Source organism: Cucurbita maxima, unplaced genomic scaffold (assembly GCF_002738345.1).
Source record: "Cucurbita maxima cultivar Rimu unplaced genomic scaffold, Cmax_1.0 Cma_Scf00040, whole genome shotgun sequence".
NCBI classification, from domain to species: Eukaryota; Viridiplantae; Streptophyta; class Magnoliopsida; order Cucurbitales; family Cucurbitaceae; genus Cucurbita; species Cucurbita maxima.
The window spans coordinates 1,205,936-1,222,996 of NW_019272056.1; the positions used below are offsets into that span (position 1 = coordinate 1,205,936).

General features: G+C 35.9%; 2 protein-coding genes across 5 annotated transcripts; one reads left to right on the forward strand and one right to left on the reverse strand.

Moving 5' to 3' along the window:
• The first annotated feature begins 1,081 nt into the window (after window positions 1-1,081).
• LOC111469457 lies at window positions 1,082-9,389 on the forward strand. 4 transcript variants are annotated; one of them, XM_023114725.1, is made up of 14 exons: window positions 1,083-1,444; window positions 3,514-3,855; window positions 3,934-4,166; window positions 4,267-4,895; window positions 5,208-5,292; window positions 6,056-6,252; window positions 6,722-6,807; window positions 7,754-7,799; window positions 7,884-7,940; window positions 8,132-8,186; window positions 8,304-8,404; window positions 8,589-8,652; window positions 8,727-8,860; window positions 9,016-9,389. In XM_023114725.1, the coding sequence occupies exons 4-14, from the start codon at window positions 4,842-4,844 to the stop codon at window positions 9,181-9,183; spliced, it is 1,047 nt and encodes a 348-aa protein (XP_022970493.1). In that variant the 5' UTR covers window positions 1,083-1,444; window positions 3,514-3,855; window positions 3,934-4,166; window positions 4,267-4,841; the 3' UTR covers window positions 9,184-9,389. The 4 variants fall into 4 exon arrangements, with proteins under 4 accessions (XP_022970491.1, XP_022970495.1, XP_022970493.1 ...); XM_023114724.1 differs by lacking the exon at window positions 3,514-3,855 and having other exon boundaries at window positions 3,934-4,895; XM_023114723.1 differs by lacking the exons at window positions 3,514-3,855; window positions 3,934-4,166; window positions 4,267-4,895 and having other exon boundaries at window positions 1,082-1,444.
• A 3,203-nt stretch (window positions 9,390-12,592) lies between these two features.
• On the reverse strand, window positions 12,593-15,737 carry LOC111469372 (THO complex subunit 4A-like). The gene is made up of 5 exons (XM_023114600.1): window positions 15,396-15,737; window positions 15,065-15,211; window positions 14,904-14,972; window positions 14,637-14,818; window positions 12,593-13,024 (listed from the first exon to the last, which is right to left on the reverse strand). Exons 1-5 carry the CDS (start codon window positions 15,666-15,668, stop codon window positions 12,859-12,861), a joined length of 837 nt encoding a protein of 278 aa, XP_022970368.1. The 5' UTR covers window positions 15,669-15,737; the 3' UTR covers window positions 12,593-12,858.
• Between the last annotated feature and the right edge of the window lie 1,324 nt (window positions 15,738-17,061).

A 17,061-nucleotide genomic window follows, 5' to 3' on the forward strand; every position in this document is an offset into this window, starting at 1 on the left:
GGAAGATAGATGATAGGAATCACGGGGGAAAGTTACCCGTTTTTTCGTTTTCATTTTGCAATGGTCAATCGGTCAAAATTGACTTCGTCATTTGTGGAGATTAAAGGGGATCGGGATTGAATCTCGGCCACAAACGTCTTTTGTCGGGAAACTATAAATACCCACAATATGTTATGTAAAAATGAGATTCGTGAATGAATGTAATTCAGATCTCAAATTGAGACGTTTCCCTTAGAAATCCGAGCATCATATTTTTCATTTCTAAGTTTCAAGCAATTCTTGTGGTAGAATTGCACCCGAACCATTCAATCAAGCCTTGATCAAGTTAGGTTGTGGAGTGACTCAATTTAGAACAAGGTTTCCAAATCTTGCTTCTAGATCTTCGATCCTAAGAGGTAATCTAATTTTAGTCTTATCTCTTGGTTGATCCAAATTTCGTATAAGAAAGTGTTAATTACTTTTGATTCAAGGGTTTTTGCTTCAACAAAAGTTTGGATCGTTGGGCTGAGGATTAGAGTTGCCTTATCACACGCATGTGCACATGAACCCCTAGGCGAGCTCGTATATATACTCCCTAGACTTAGCATTCGACTAGCATACACTCACGATGTTGGTATACCATGAAAGGGAAGGGAGTGCACATAGTATTTTGGTGTATACAATACCGTATCATAACATCATGACAAACATAAATATCGTAAGGTACATGTTCGTACTAATCACATTGGACAAGTATCTCGATGTACGTGAGCATACCATATGTATGAGATCTCCATAATTTAAAAACACGATATGTATATGTGAGCAATACATAATCCATGCAAGAAAAATGGGGTAAAAATTTGAAGTCACCCGAGAGTCGTGTGCAGGGTTGCTGGGAAGTTACTAGATAGTTCCTAAAAAGGGCTGAAAAATATTTAAAAAGAAATAAATAAATAGATGTTTTACGAAGTAACAATTTACTTTTATTAATATTATTTTAAAATAGTACATGAATTGGGTTGGATCAGGTTGAGACGTTCGAGTGACACGGGTGTGTTAGCACCGAGTGTGGCACTAACCCAAATAGCTACTCATTGGGGTCTTTCATGGCCAAGCCCCACGGTGTTGCCTCCAATGCGCGCCAAATAACCACCCCTCTCTTCCCTTTCCATTTTCCCTTTCTTTCAATTTTATCCTCATATTTCTCCATGCCGAAGCATCCGCTGGATCTTCTCACGCATTCTTTTCCAATGTCTTGTGATTTCTTGTTGGTGGACATCCAGTCTTCATCCACGAGCTGAGTATTCTCGCTCATCTTTATTTACCATTGCTCGGATTCATCGAGATTCGGTTCTTGAATAATTTTGTATGATTTATGATCAGAATGACGCGGACGTTGACGCCTCGGAGCTCTGCTTATCTTAGCGCTTTGTCCCTGCAGATTGAGAAGAAGCTGCAGCGGGTTCGTGTTTCTTCACTTTTTTTTTTTTGTTTGAATATCTGAATTTGTTTCTTATGTTTCGTTGCTGCTGAAATATTGTCCTGGATGGGGGAAACAATTGGAAATGGATTCGGATAATCCGTACTGTACTGTTTATTGAGGATTGTTGGGATAAAGTCCTAAATTGGCTAATTAATGGAATGATTGTGAGTTTATAAGCCATGAATACATCTCCATGGGTATGAGGCCTCTTGGAAAAATCAAAAGTAAAGTGATGAAAGGTAATACTTAAAGTGGACAATATCATACAATTGTGGAGGTCGGTGAGATATCCGGCACTCCTCCACATTACCCGTTAAAACCATTGTTGCCTGTTCTGCTAACTTATGAATTGATGTATTTAAACCAAGTTATGCTATTGCGACAAAATCTGGCATTTATGAGCTTGTGAATTCAAATGGCATTTGTTCTTCTCGATTGAGAGAAGAACCGTGAATGAAGACAAGATCATAATGTTAGGCCTCCCGCTGTACTAACTTGCTAAAAAGTGAATTGTTTGGACGTGAGTTTGTTTGAGAAGAGAGTGTTCTTTCTCAAGGATGAGGAGTGCATTTTGGCAGGGTGTTGAAATTGTGGGTTTTGTGAAGGGTGAGTAGAGAATGCAGGGAAAGGCTGGGGTAGTCTTTTTATTTTGGAACGAAGTGCTTAATTTTCCTTGAGAAGGGGATACAAAAGAGGAGCAAAACTGAAACAAAAAGAGGTTTCAATCAAGAAAAATGATACCTAAAGGATAATTACTAAAAAAAACTTTACAACATTAGCCAAAAAAGAGACATGGAACATAACAAGAGCTACATTCTCCTGGTCCTCTCCACCCCGCTAAACACTTTCTCGTTCTTGTCCAACCAAGTACCACCATAACACCAGGCACCCCACAGTCCATATAATCCAACCCATCTCATGAAGATGGCAGGTGAGAAAATGAACTCTCGCACGTCTGCGAAGGATGCAACACTATGAACCTGTCAAGCTAGACAACGTGGAAATATGAAGTTAGTAATTGAAAGGCTTCTTGATTTAAGGGATTCTTGATTTAAGGGAGCATTTGAACACATAACTTGTTATGTTGTTACCTGTTGGATACACAGGAAACTTAATATGCTACTTTGATTTAGGCTATTTTGATGAAGAAGAATGTAATGGGAGAGATAGGCAGAAGAAGTGTCATTGATAACGTGGAAATGAAGGGAAAATATGATATGCTATGATCAACATGGTAGATATCAAGGAATATAGGTTGGAAGAAATGGCATTGTTGGCTATGGATTGGCAGATACACGATTCAGTGCGTTAGAGGCCCAAGTCACAACTCATGATGTATTAGCATTAAATACAAGAGTAAACTTTTGTATTTTCTAAAAATATTATTCCTTTAACATTTCAAATTTACACTTTGAGTGTGTTCTCATAGAGGTGCAAGGCTCCTTTGATCCAAAGATGCATAAAGCTTTAAGACAAAAAGTTTTATCAACATTGTGGGTCTAATCATCAAACACGCTCGGACCAAAATTTAAGCTCGAGGAAAGTCTGTTAAAGCCTAGGCTGAAGGTTTTTAGGCTTTGGCATTGAGCATGCACAAAGGTTTATGAATGGCACATGGGGCAATACTAGGGAGTTCACATTGTAGTAGAAGAAGAATATTAAGAGAGGCAGTGGGGGCTTACAACTCATGACAAGAGAAAGTAGAAACGTTTTCTTTCTTGTTGGGACACAAGGGCCATGCGCCACACTTGAGCAATATATAAATTTCTCTTAGCTTTAAGCCCTTGGGTATCTTTATGTATGTCCAGATCTTTTTCCTATTAATAGAGGCATTTAGCAGCCATTTGATGCATCCTTGTAAGGAATCAGAGGGTATTCAGGAATAGATGTTAGCCCTTTGTATGGGTCTTAGGGCTTGAATTGAGAGAAAATATAGTTGGAAAGTTGCCTCAAGTGTGATTTCTACAAAGGTCAGCCATATTCTTATAGTGAATATATTCGATTCCAAACTGGCCTTAAAATAATTTTTCATTCAATGTACATTGCAGACACACCACCTAAAGAAACTGCTCCCATTTTAATCTCAAGTAAAATGCGGGAAATTTAATCACCAACTAAGCTCGAGAAGGGAGTCAAATTTCCAACTACGACTTTTAAAATCCAGGGAAACTCTCAGGTCTTCTACACCATTTTCTTTGAGAAATGGGCGAGATATTTTCACCGAGTGATTAAGTCTTGATTATGCTCCTGGATGTTCCTTAAAATCCATACCACATCGAGCATGAATAGACCTACCGATGCACTTTCTAGAGTTGTCTCTTTGGCTCAACAGGGTTGCTATCCATGGTTGAAAATCTTTTAGTAGACCAGATTCTTATCTTCTGTATTTTGTACGTTATAAAAAGGATCACCTAGTATTTTGTTCTCTGGTCATGCCTCTCAAATCAACTTACTTTAAATCTTTTCAGGCAGCACGGTTGGGGGTTATTTATATGAAGATTGCATGAGAGTAATATTGGCGGCAAGATGTGTAGAGGCTAGTGTAAGAATGTTTGATTTGGCAACAAAATAATAACTTTGTCCCCAGCTGGCTCCCTCTTAACTACTTCCATCCCTGCTAAATTTGGGAAAACATAAGGTGGTGGATAGATTAAGGAAATCCACTCATTTCATACCATCACAACTCCCTTTATTTCCTAAGGTGGTGGCTCTCTTTTGAAATCATGTCTTACTCCGTAACTTTGCTAGATCCATTACATCTTGAGTGTAACAAAGTTTCCGTGGGTCATATTTGGGTGTAGTTGTTTGGTTACAAGACACATCCCTCCTTGGAAGTACGACACATTACCAGAAATGGATGACCAATCTGAAGTCAACTGCGCTGTTTCTGCTATGACAAACTGAATGGTGACATTTTTGGTTGGTATGGTGTAATATCAAAATTAATTTCTCGATTGAAAGTAAGTGGATGAGCACCACCTTCCTCAGTTGTACAGTTTAGACAATTGGCAAGCACTAATTCGGTATAAGGTCAACTAATTAAGATTGACACCATGCTTTTTTGTGAACTTGAGGCTTATTTATTACGGGGCATAGTTTCAGATGAAGCACGTTGTGGTCAGTAAACCTAGAGAGATTGAATCCACATGATTTGGTTTATTTGAAACTTCTGCCATATATATTGTTCTCCTTAGCTCAAAAGGTGAATAAAATTTTTCTCGAAGAGGTTTTTGTCCTTAACGGCTGCTCGTATGAATATATAAAATGCTTATTGGCTTACCAGCGAAGTACACCACTGGACATTTTTATCCAACAATTGATGGGTTCCCTGGATTCCGACTCAGAATGAAACCTTGAGACAAATCATGTATTGGGAATGCGACATACTGAAGAAGAGGCCCACATTCAATGGAAAGACTTAGTGGACTTGGTAAGTTTTGTGGGAGCCTTAGATTCTATTAAAACTCAATTTCTCGGGGGTAAGTGTTGGGCCTTCCTTGTATATATAAGGAAGGGTGAAAAGGGAAATTGTGAGACTTTCAAAGAGATTATTCTGTTCTAGAGGGAATATGCATTTGTCTGGATATTGCAATTACGTAATTTGTAAAGCGTGAGTAGACAGTGTAGGGGAAGGCTGAGGTAAGAATTCTCCTTGCTTATACTATTTGGTGTTGTTTTTCCTTAGTGAATTATAACCATCATTACCTTTAAGATTTATCATTATTATTATTTTTAAATATAGGCATTAGCTTCTTCATCACAGAGGCGAGACGTACTGCGAGAATTGTTTGCTGACATAGCATTAGAAGTTGATGACCGAGCCAAAGGTGAGTTTTCGGAATGTAAAAACTTATATTCGACAAACAGGAATAGCATGTGGATGAATGTTTTTGTCTTATAAGTCTTGTTTATTTCTAGAAAGTTATTAAATTATCTCATGCTTGTTGAGATCAAATGTGTATTTACTAACTTGATCCATAGCTAAGGGCTAAACTACAAAAAGTACCATTGAACTTAGGCTTTTGTTTAAAAAATATCCATGTTCTTCTCAATGTTTCATCTTTCACAAACATTTTAATACTACCTTCGTAGTAGAAATTTGTGAATATGTAGGATGAAAATTGGGTTTGGAACGTTGTGGCAATAACTTGGAACAAAAATTGGGACTCAAACACTTGTCACATGATTCTAGGTCATTGCCACATCTATACCAACTCTGAATTTTCATCTATATTCTATGGATTTGAGTCCAATGATGATTTTGAAATATTTATGATAGGTAATATTTTAATTTGTAATAGAATAGGGGTATATTTGAAATCTTTGCCCTGATCGTCTATGCTAATGGTTTCTATTAAGACATCTATGTTATAATTTTGCATCAATATTCATAAAATGGAGAATGGTCTTTTGTTTCGCCTTTAATGAAATAGAGTCACTCTATTAGAGTTGATTAATTGAATACTTCTACCTAGCTTGTCAAAGCTCGTACTAGCTGCATCTTCTTACATAGTCTTAGATCAGATGAAGACTTGATGGTGTTACATATTGTTATAGCACTACCCACTCATGTTCTGCTTTATAAATCAGAAATAATTCTCAGCACAGAGGAAGATGCGATTGCACCTGTGGAGCATGGAATGGATAATCCATTATGCTTTTACGATGTTCTTGCTGATTATTATGTTCAGGTGCCAGAAGGCGGGAAACCAATCCTTGATTTGATTGTCAAACTGTGGAGCCAATCATTTACATGTCATATTTTCACACTCTTATTCCACAAATGGGTGGGTGAACTTGCACAATGCATTTTCTTAAAGCTGATGTGATTTTCACTTTCTATTACTGTTATTATTATTTCTTTGTTGTTTGATGATGGAATACTTTGACATTTTCTGAGCGTTCGCTTGTCCATCGTCTGGGTTCCTTGGTACTAACTATTCTGTGTTGAAATGAAGTCTACTTTTTTTTACTACTTGCAAAGAAAACTTTCTTTTTAGTTCGTCTTGAAGGCAGTGATCGTTCTTGAATGATGTCCAAATGTACATGGTCTGGGTTCCTTGGTACTAACTATTCTGTGTTGAAATGAAGTCTACTTTTCTTACTACTTGCAAAGAAAACTTTCTTTTTAATTCGTCTTGAAGACAGTGATCGATCTTGAATGTTATCCAAACGTATGATCCATTGGAGTTATTGTCTTCTTTTTCTTCTATTTTATTAGAAATATTTGGTGCCTGATGTTGATCTATCTTGCAGCTCTTTGAAATTGAAATTGAAAATTCTGATGAAGCCCACCTCCGTAATTCATCTGCTCTTGTTCAAGGTGCCACAAATATCTTCTGGTATGGATTTAGCAATTTGTTGCGAATGTCCATTTCATTCAAGTGGAGGTTTTCAATTTATTGAACAACATCCGATCTTGATGTACTGCATACGTTTTTTCATTCATTCTTAGTGGTTAATGATATTCAAGTCTTATTTTAAAAGAAGCATGGATGCAAGGCATTTTATACTCGTTATGTCTGTTGAAATATTTATATTTTAAAATATATATGATGAATCTTAATATACATATCAATGATTTCATGCTGAAAATTTGTTTTAGATTATGATATTGCACATGAAAAAACAATGTAAAAAAAAGATAAAACTAGGTGCCTACTACTATACAGCACGCCTCTCACCAAAATATAAGATAACTGGGAGTTGGAGCTTGCTTCCCTATAACCGGGGCACCCACGCTAGTCTCAAGGCGTCGTGGACGTGGGAGACATCAAGGACTTTTGGCATTAAGCTCAGCCAAAGATTCGAACTTGGGACCTATAAGCCAATGTGACCGAGAGACTTCAAGCCCTTGCCAGTGGGGTTGCCCCTTGGGGGATAGCCTCTTATTAAATATTTTACAAAAGCGGAGAAGATTAAGAGGACGAAAAAAATTAGCTGCTCATCTCTAATGAGACAATATGGTGCGAATCAAAATATTTGAAAAACATCGAGAACAACACGTTATATTTCTAAAAGATTTAATATCTTATTAAAAAGGAAATTTAAAAGGTTGTGAGGGCATTTGTTTCACTGTGATTAATGACCGTTTGGTGCATTTGATCATTAGTTGAATTGAAACTTTCAAACTGGAATTAGCATCTTATGCATGGGTATTTCATCAGATAACGTGTTAGCCTTGTTTCATACAGCTGCTGGCTACATATTTATGATCATCCTCATTTTAGACATATAATGAGAATGCTGTTTTAGTATGATTGCAATGACCTTTGTTTGCTGATTCAGGCTTGATATTCAGGCAAACACTAGTCGATTTAAATTTCTCTTTCATGTAAGAGTTCAGTCAAGAATATTTTCCTCTCTTTTGGTGACATGTGAATTCTCAGTAACCTGTGCTAATCCCCTTGATGTTCAGTATCTTCTTGGAGAAGTTGCATTTCAACCAGCCAGATTGAACAAAATCCCCATACAGGTTAGAGTTGAATGGTTTCCTTAATTTTGCATGATTAAAGTAAGTTATTATGTTTATTCTTTTATGAATACTATACAATCTAGATTGTTTTACAATTGTACTTGTACCATCTTTAGTGCAGCTATTTTCAAGAGAATTGTTCTGAAATTGGCTCCTTTCTTTCTTCTTCCTCATCTTTTTCTCAATTGCAGGTTCAAAGAGATCTTTTTCTTTTACTTTCAAGGTTCTTAATTTTCTATGATTCAGGTGAGCTTTTGCTATAAATGCCATTTGGAAATCTATTCAATTTAATATGACTTTTTCCCCCAATAAGGTTCCAGTACTTGGGTGGCCATCTCTATATAATAATCTGCTGTGTTTCAGATGATAAGCTTAAAAGTTTTTTAAAGCAATTTCCTCCTTTCCCAAATGCCATACTGATAGGTGGTCCAGCTGACTTGTTTGTGATTGAACTTACTGATCAGGTAAATTTTCGTGTAGCATCGCAAAATGTTCTATGAACACGTCTTTTGTATCGATGGACTTATATTATTAAATTACGATCGGTTTCTGTAATATTTTTATATCATGAAATAGCTTGTTTTGCTACTTTCATGCTTAAAAACATCCGCAAGTTCAATATTGGTATCAAAATATTACATTGGTCAGATTCAAAAGCTGAAGGTGGAACCTGTACTGCTGCATTATTTTTCACACCTGATTGTTCTCCAAGGTAATTGGCTGACTCATTGAGATTCAACAGTTGCTATTCTAACTGTTCTAATCAATGCTTTTAATTTATTTAAGGTTTGGAACTCAGAATGACCACAAGTACAAGGCTAAAAACTTGTTTGTATAGCTTCACCCCTCCAGGTGGCCCCATGTATCCTACCAGAGCTGTTCGACACGCTGCATGGGATGCTCTAGATTTGCTGTTTCCAGTAAGTATCGATTAAACCGAATGTCGTTGCTCAATGAAACAACTATTAAGCATGTTCCTTTTATGTAATTTGATACCTTTTGTCGGGTGCCACTACAATAGTAATATTGTTATGCTAAGAAAATTAGAAAGTTTGATCAAGGATTTTTGGTACAGGTTGGACGATATCCTAGGCATCTTATAAGCCTATTTTTCAGATTATTGTACCCATGGTACTGGCCTTCATCTTGTTGGAACTTTGTATTATCATGTATAAGGGCAGTATTTCATTCCTTGTTTCGGTTCGTCCTTTCGAGATATGAGAATCCTAAACAGCACAAATAATTGGCGTAGAATCTAAGTTTGTATATGTACACAAAAGACATTTTTTACCCTCATGCCATGCTGTCGTCCCTCGTTTTTTTCTGGGGGCTGTATATGTATCTTTTACCTATTCAAACCCGTCTTGTGTTGACTATCATTGATAAGTGTCGAAGAAGAAACAAGAAAAGAAAGAACATATATTTGATTGAACGGAAATTTCCCTTGTTCTATTTCTTCATTAGAACACTAAGGAATAGGTCTTTTTGGAGGTCGTTTCTAGTGTTTTAGTCACCTTTCAATGGCTCTGCCTTCCCCTACTTTGTGGTAGGGAGTGGTTGAATACATTTCTTATTTTCAAGAAAGAATAAATGATCGAAGTTGATATCTATGCTGTTGTTTTTTGTGTGGTCTCTGTAAAGTTCTAAAACGAGCTTGAAAATGTCTTCGAGACAAGAAGCAATAAATGAATGATGAATGTTTGAAGATTATATAGATGTGGAGATGATTTAAGAGAAAAGAGTAGTTTGAGTTGGTCTTCAGTGCCTATAGAATGTTGACTTGGTAGTGTGATGAACTAATAATATGTTGTGTTTAGAGTTGTCCATGGGAAATTTTTGTGGAGATCGGGTTATTTGTGGGAAATTTTTTCTATGTTTTTTTTTAAAACAAAAAATAAAGAATTAAAAAAAAACATAATAATTGATAATATTTTAAATGAAAAAAAATTATAATGTAATATTGAACATAAATTTTAAAATTTAAAATGTTAATCTTCAATACTTAATGTATGTATAGAGAAGTGGATCATAGATGCAATTTTCGTTCTTGATTCCGTTTAGCTAGCGGGAATGAATTTCTTTTTGCATCTTTCCTTATTCACTGTTTAAACGAAATTTTTTAATTTTGTAGTGAAATTGACATTTCTAATTATATTGAAATTTATCTTGTAGTGAAATTGACCTTTCTAATTATGTTGAAGGAAAGTTTGAAATTCAATAATTAAGAAATGATAAAATGACTAATGACATCCCGGTGATTAGTGTGAGAAAAATAATATTAAAAAAATAACATATTTGTTACTATCATGGTTTGTTTTTTCTTCATACAAATATTTGATATTATATTTAATTATAGTTTAATATTAATTTTGAGAAAAGGTTTTAAAAAATGTCAATGTGAATCGAAATGTCGAGTCTTAATTTTAGAAATACAGTGAAACGTTTATAAAATGTCAATGTCTGGATATATCTATAAGAATTATTAATAAATAAATAATTTATACTTTTTTTAATAAATTAAAATGCTACTTATTTATTATTAACATTTATTGCTATTTTTCTTTATGTTTCATTGGAAATATTGATTCATTAATGGTTAAATTTTTTTTAATTTCAAATCTAGATTTCATTTTTATTGGTATTTTAATTTCAATTTGTTATTCATTATTTAAGTTCTATGATTTTCTATCATTTCATATTGTGTGTTGTTATTCACCTTTATCATCGTCAACTAATCTTAATCTCCATCAAACATTTATTATTGGATCAAATATTACTTAATCTATTAGAGGTATATTTGAGTTAATTCCCTAATCCGAAGACGTGTACTCATAATTCAGATTTGAAAAAAAGTAGTCCGAAAGATCAATTAATGTAGGAAGTCCCATGGCAGGACAAGAAAAAGGTCAAGCTATTAATATTATCGAGACAAAGAAAAGGTCAAGCTATTAATATCATCGAGACAAGGACAACCATCAAAGAAATACCTTTGGCCAACTCAGAGCCATATTAAGCACCTAATACTCTCGCTCAGTGAGTCCTTTCTTTTATGATGAATTATTGGCTTCTCCATTTTATTTACGTAGATCGAGGAGAAAAGGGGCTCACAGCAAATAAATCTCCTACAAGGTACATATGCCTAAACCATCTTTAAGAGATACAAAATGACCGTACTAATTATTTCCAGGCTGCAAAAACAGCAAAACTTCTGCACTTCTCCATTCGTCGCTTTTGGCTAAGCTGCAAGTTCATGAGCAAGTGAATGAAAGAGTGACCCTCTTTGTTTCTACGAGTTTCGAAAGTCAAGCTCTTCTGCTGAGCGAAGCTGCGAATCTACCCTACAATTATCAGAAGTTGTTACAAGCTGTGTACATGAAAGGACGCCCAACACATCTGCACTATCATTCTCAAACAGCCCCTTTCCTACAAAGTTGTTTCATTTGGCATGAACATCTTCCTTCCGACTTTCATATGCAATATGAGCTTGTATTCAAATATTTCCACCTAACTATTGATACTTCTATCAAAATCTATTGCAAAAGGTCCAGGAGTAAAATTATTTTTTACCTCCATGATTGATGTGGCGAACAAAAGTCGACTTGATCTTTCCATTGAATTGGTTACGACCCTAGTAATGATCAATCATCTCCATTTCTTCATCAACTATGAACAAACTAAGCTAAGATTGAATACATTAGTGTACAAGGTAAAAATCTGAATGATAACCATAATATAGAAGCAAAAATACAAATCTGAACTATAACTATAATATAACAAGCAAAAACTAACTAAAATGGACCAGTTTTGTAAAATATAAATTGAATCTCAGATATGTCGGTGCACTTCGACCAACTGCAATCGAGTTTCTATGCTAATTCCCCTATGTACAGAAGAAACTAGGAGTTCAAATGACAAGAGTAGCATAATTCCCCTACTTTTTTTGGCTTTCTTAAGGTACAGAAGAAACTCAACATTATTGCATGGTATATGCCTTATTTGAAAACAAAATATGCGGAAGAAACGAGACTGCAGCCTATAATAGTGTCATTACTACAACCACGTGATAGTAAAAAGCATACACCAAAAATAAATGTAACAGTGTCATACCAATTATGTGAGATTTCATTAGGTGAGATCCCACGTGTTGGAGAGGGGAACGAAGCATTCCTCATAAGAGCGTAGGAACACTTTCTAGTAGGCACGTTTTAAAACCGTGAGGCTGACGGCGATACATAACGGGTTAAAGCAGACAATATCGGCTAACGGTGGCCTCCGGCTGTTACAAATTGCCAACTCCTGAACACTTGCTTGGTAATCATCTCCACACCCCTTCCTTCCTCTCCATGCCAACAAGTAGAAGATCTTAACACATTACTTTTAATTCATAAAACCAAACGCTGCAAAGCAATATAAGTAGAAATTCTGCAGTCAGAACCCAATAATCAACATATTCAGAATAGATTCTCGGCTATATCTATCATTCCATCAAGGAAATATTATGATTTAGAAACGGTGTACCAGAACTTTGGCCTCAACACCAGAAGATGTGGTTGATTATGTTATAACCAATACTTCTCATGTCAAGCGCCCAAATCCTTCCATGTCGACAAGGAGTGTGAGCAACTTTCCCAGTTCCAGTGCAACTTTCATGGAAAATAAATAGGATTGGAGAATATTAAGAAACAGATAAGTAACGGGAGATTACAGATTCAAGCATATATAACACCTCTTTGTAGTTTACTGCAACAAATAACAATTGAAGCCCAAACTCCACATCCTAGCAAGGTCTAGTGGTACTGTCAAGGTCAGGGCTTCATGATATGACTCGCAAAATAGAAAATGGTATCCTTATCACATTTATCATCAAGCACCTAACGAAGTTGGGAATATCAAGCCCCAGGAAATCACACCAAATGATTTAATTGATCTGCATGGCTTCTTCATGATACTTCTCCAAATCAGCATCTAGATCTTCGGCAGATAATTTCTCCCCACGACCTCTGCTGCTACTCCCATGTCCACGTCCTCCTCTTCCAGGACCACGTCCTCGTCCACCACCCCGGTTTCGGCCCAGTACATGTCCACTGTTAAAATCAAATGAAAATTTATTAAGTGCATGCTGATTAAGAGAATCAATAATAGCAATGAAAATCAGATTAAAAGTCTAGATGTCAGCAATTTCAATTAAAATACATAAAACATAATTATCAGCTTCATACTTAAGCACCAACTGAAGCATAAAAAGAACAACGTAATGCATGACCATGTACACAAATAACTACCAGAACTGTTCAGAGGCAGGCAGAAGTCATAGGGGTACCAAGGTAAAGAAAGAACGGCTTCTATCAAACATCGCACAATTAAAATATCTGTGTGATAAATGTTAATAAGGCAGGCTTGGTGAACATTTTACCTTTTTCATATAATTCATCATCAATATGGAAAAGCTTAAATATCAAAATTTACAGAATCATATGATCAAAACATAAGCTGATTCTGGACCCACAAAGAGATGTTGAACCTAATAAGGAGTCAAAACCAAAGACCACTCAAGCCCTCTAATGAGCCTGCCATTACTCCCTCCCCAAAGGCTCCACATAATAACATACACCTCAACAATGACACACAAACTTCTTGCAACTTGGAATCGTTCATCTTCAATTCAATAATCTTGGTCATTAAACTATCCAAGTTATCATTAACTAGACTCTTTTCTAAAAGGATTGACGCACAAAAGAAGGAACCCATGTTAAGTTTTTTCTTGCATAAAATGTGGCAGAACCGGATCCCTTAATGTCGTTTGTTTATTGGAGAACTTGAATAGAAATCTTGTAAGCTAACCTACAACAAATTCGGGTAGTGGTCAAATAGACAATTTGTAAACTCAAATACCTAATGAAAATAACACCCAGCATTCCAACACCAAATGAAGTAGGTTCATGTGGTTTTTTGACAATGCTAGCCAAGGTGTGAAAAACTTGGTCAGATACCCACAGTTGTTAAAAAATGTCAATAAACATGAGGAAGCAGCAAATTATATGCGATCAAACGCAAATTTGAGAAATAAAAGTTGTTGAATGCAACTGCTCCTAGAAACACATTGTCATCATAAACAAAATTGACAATAATTTGTGGATACAATTTTGCCTCCGTAAGTGAGTCTTTTTTATGCCCTAATATTCTTTAAATTTTTCTCAATGAAAGTTCGGCTAATTATCATAATATAAATATAGATAGATAGATATTTAGATATATATAATCCCTAATTTTCTCATACAAGTGTAACCATCTTTCTTCGATTAACATCATATTGGTTACTATTTACTACGTCCATAGTGTCAAACGAGAAATACCTACTTTTAAGTACACATATCTTAACGAGTTGTTGAAATTAAATATTTTTATGTTCAATTTAATCCTTTCAAAGCTTTCAACGGACATGTCAAAAAGCAATGAAAAATGATTTCTCTATGAACTAAGTCAGAATAACAAGAAAATGTTGAAAAATCTACGTCAAAAACCAATACAACTCTAAAAACAATTACTTCAATCATGGCCTTACAAAAGTATTATAAAGCAAATAAAATTTATATCTACTTCTGAACACATACATTAGCTGCGTTAATAGATGATTGCATTTGTAAACGCAAATAGAAAAATCAGAAATAAGGACAAGTGAAGAGAGAAAATGTATACCCTCTTCGAAATCCATTTGGATTCCCAAAATTGCCATTTGCAGAAGCAGGAACAGCAGGTGTCACGATGTTAGTTCCTACAATCTCCAACTTCATGAGCTTCCCATCTAGCTGAACATTGTTGTACCTCTTTATAGCAGCAAGCGCATCTGCTTGTCGTGAAAAAACAATTTCTGCTGTTCCCTACGAAGAACAAAAACTCAAACTAAAGCCAGAATATGGCTAAAAAGAAACAAAAGCTCTTGTGTTCTTCACACTTTAAACATACCTTTGACCTCCCACTTTTATCATAATTGATAGAATATCGTTTGAGATCACCAACTTCTGAAAACAGTTCCTGCATATACAATTTCAGTAAAGTCTTAGCAATACATACAAAAAAAAAAAAACAATCTCATGTTCAAGGCCTCAAATCCAAAATTGAAATACCTTGATATCCTCGTTGGAAACACCATAATCCAAATTAGAAACATAAAGCTTGGTGCCGGTTTCGATAGCAGAGGCCCGTGCAGGCTGTGAAGGATATGCCGCACCATGATCTACAAACATGTCGTGTGACCAAGCCGTCTCCGGCGCCTAAACCCCCAATGTTTTTCAGAACATTAAAAACAAAATACCCGAAGTCCGTTTTGAAAAGAACGAGAAACTGGTAGAAGTAGTAGTAGAAGAAGAAGAACAACAACAACAACAACAAGAGCTAGAGGATGGCGATGGTAGTAAGATTCATCGAAAGCGGGATGTTAAAACCCAAATCCTTCACCTGGGCAGTAGAATAGGGCGCTGCTCTATTAAGACCGCGATTGCGAAAGCGGCGAGAGGGACCTGGTCCAGAAGAAGCTCCGCCACGACCTCTGAAGTTCGAGGATCCGGATTTCTTGTTGTTCTTGATGATATCATCTAAGCTCATATCGAGAGGCTCTGCCATTGATGAGCGGAGGAGTGGTGGTCGTGGATCGGAGAGAGAATTCCTAGGGTTACAACAATGGACAGAGGTAGAGGAAGATCCAGCGAAATATGCTAAATCAAACCCCATTAAAATTACTTCTTTGTTAGATCGGTTTGAATATTCAAAAATTATTTAGCAACAATCTAACAACTCAAGAATGTTATGCCAAATCCAAATCCAAATCTAAATCTAAATCTAAATTTTGGTTTGATAACTGTTATGAAATTGTTTGAGTAGAGGCTAAGTAAATGTTTTATGTAGTAAGATGAGTATTTTTGAACCGTTTAGACCATCTTCACGGGAGTGGTGAAGGGAACCCATTAAGGCTATCAGGTTACTTGCTCGTTGTGTCTGAGTCGTGAGGGTTTTTATCTTGCTAGTTATGTCGTCGCAAATCAATAACTAAGGGCGGCTCAAGAGGTGCCAGCACTGATGGAAGTTCCGCACTACGATCCCCATCCCCTGAGGCACTTCTTAAAGAAATTCACACGTACGGGCAGTGCAAAGTCTCACTGGATGGATAAGTCAATGGGCTCGTAGGTGTCTAACCCTAAAGTGTGGAATATCAAAGACATGTTGACATAGTGTACTTCTCCTATTTGAACTGGGATTTGAAACCAATCTTCCTACGATGATAAATGGGACAATTTATGTAAGATCCAACATAGATTCAACTTTTTTATGACTCGTAGAATCATGAAAGCGAGGAGACAACCTCGATTTCTCCCTTTTCGAGAATTCATACATCCCTTATCATTATATGGACAACGAACTCTCAAGAGCACAAATTGAGGTGCTCATCTTAATGAAAAAAATAGTACATAGAACCGAACATATCTTCACATACCAAAAAATTACGAGATTGCCCCTTTCATTCTAGGGTGATGGAGGGATCTTGTCTAAGTTGGGGTACGAGAATCTCTTAATGCCCTCTTCTTTCTTCCCATCAGAGTTATTTTACAGAGACTTTCCATAGCAAGGAAGAAGGGAGAACAAGTACATTTGGAGTATCTAGTACAACTGAGAGTAACTAACTGGTTTATGGATTATTACTCCGAGGTAGTTGATATAATTTTGAACCTTCAAGCCAATGACTTTGTTTCTTACGAAATTATGCAATGGAATATTTTAAATTTGAAACATTGAAGGCATTCGTGCTTGAATGAGGACTCAAAATCAACTTCATGCAAACCTTATATTTCTTGAGGAGATTTTACTTAACTCATTAATGGGACTTTAGCTGGTCGTGATCAGGAAGTCATCGATTTCACTTGGTAGTATAATGCCTACATATCAATTTATACGATAAACTAGAGATGTTCATTTAACTCGTAAAGCCAAATCTAGCAAAGATTGATCCAAAATAAAGCGAAAAATTATCATTTAAACGGAGAATAAGGAAACCTTCCTTATTCTCTCCAGCCATGTAAACATCTATGCAATGAATAGGAGGCTCTTATGCCTCATATCCAATAAATCG

What these genes read in the sequence shown, in the direction of transcription:
- LOC111469457 (XM_023114723.1), top strand. Translation starts at nt 1,358, where the DNA reads ATGATCAGAATGACGCGGACGTTGACGCCTCGGAGCTCTGCTTATCTT. An exon ending in TGAACAAAATCCCCATACAG is followed by an intron (nt 7,941 to 8,131) that starts GTTAGAGTTGAA and finishes TCTCAATTGCAG; the next exon opens with GTTCAAAGAGATCTTTTTCT. An exon ending in TGATTGAACTTACTGATCAG is followed by an intron (nt 8,405 to 8,588) that starts GTAAATTTTCGT and finishes TACATTGGTCAG; the next exon opens with ATTCAAAAGCTGAAGGTGGA.
- LOC111469372 (XM_023114600.1), bottom strand. Translation starts at nt 15,668, where the DNA reads ATGGGGTTTGATTTAGCATATTTCGCTGGATCTTCCTCTACCTCTGTC. An exon ending in CGCCCTATTCTACTGCCCAG is followed by an intron (nt 15,212 to 15,395) that starts GTGAAGGATTTG and finishes TTGGGGGTTTAG; the next exon opens with GCGCCGGAGACGGCTTGGTC. An exon ending in TTTCCAACGAGGATATCAAG is followed by an intron (nt 14,973 to 15,064) that starts GTATTTCAATTT and finishes TTGTATATGCAG; the next exon opens with GAACTGTTTTCAGAAGTTGG.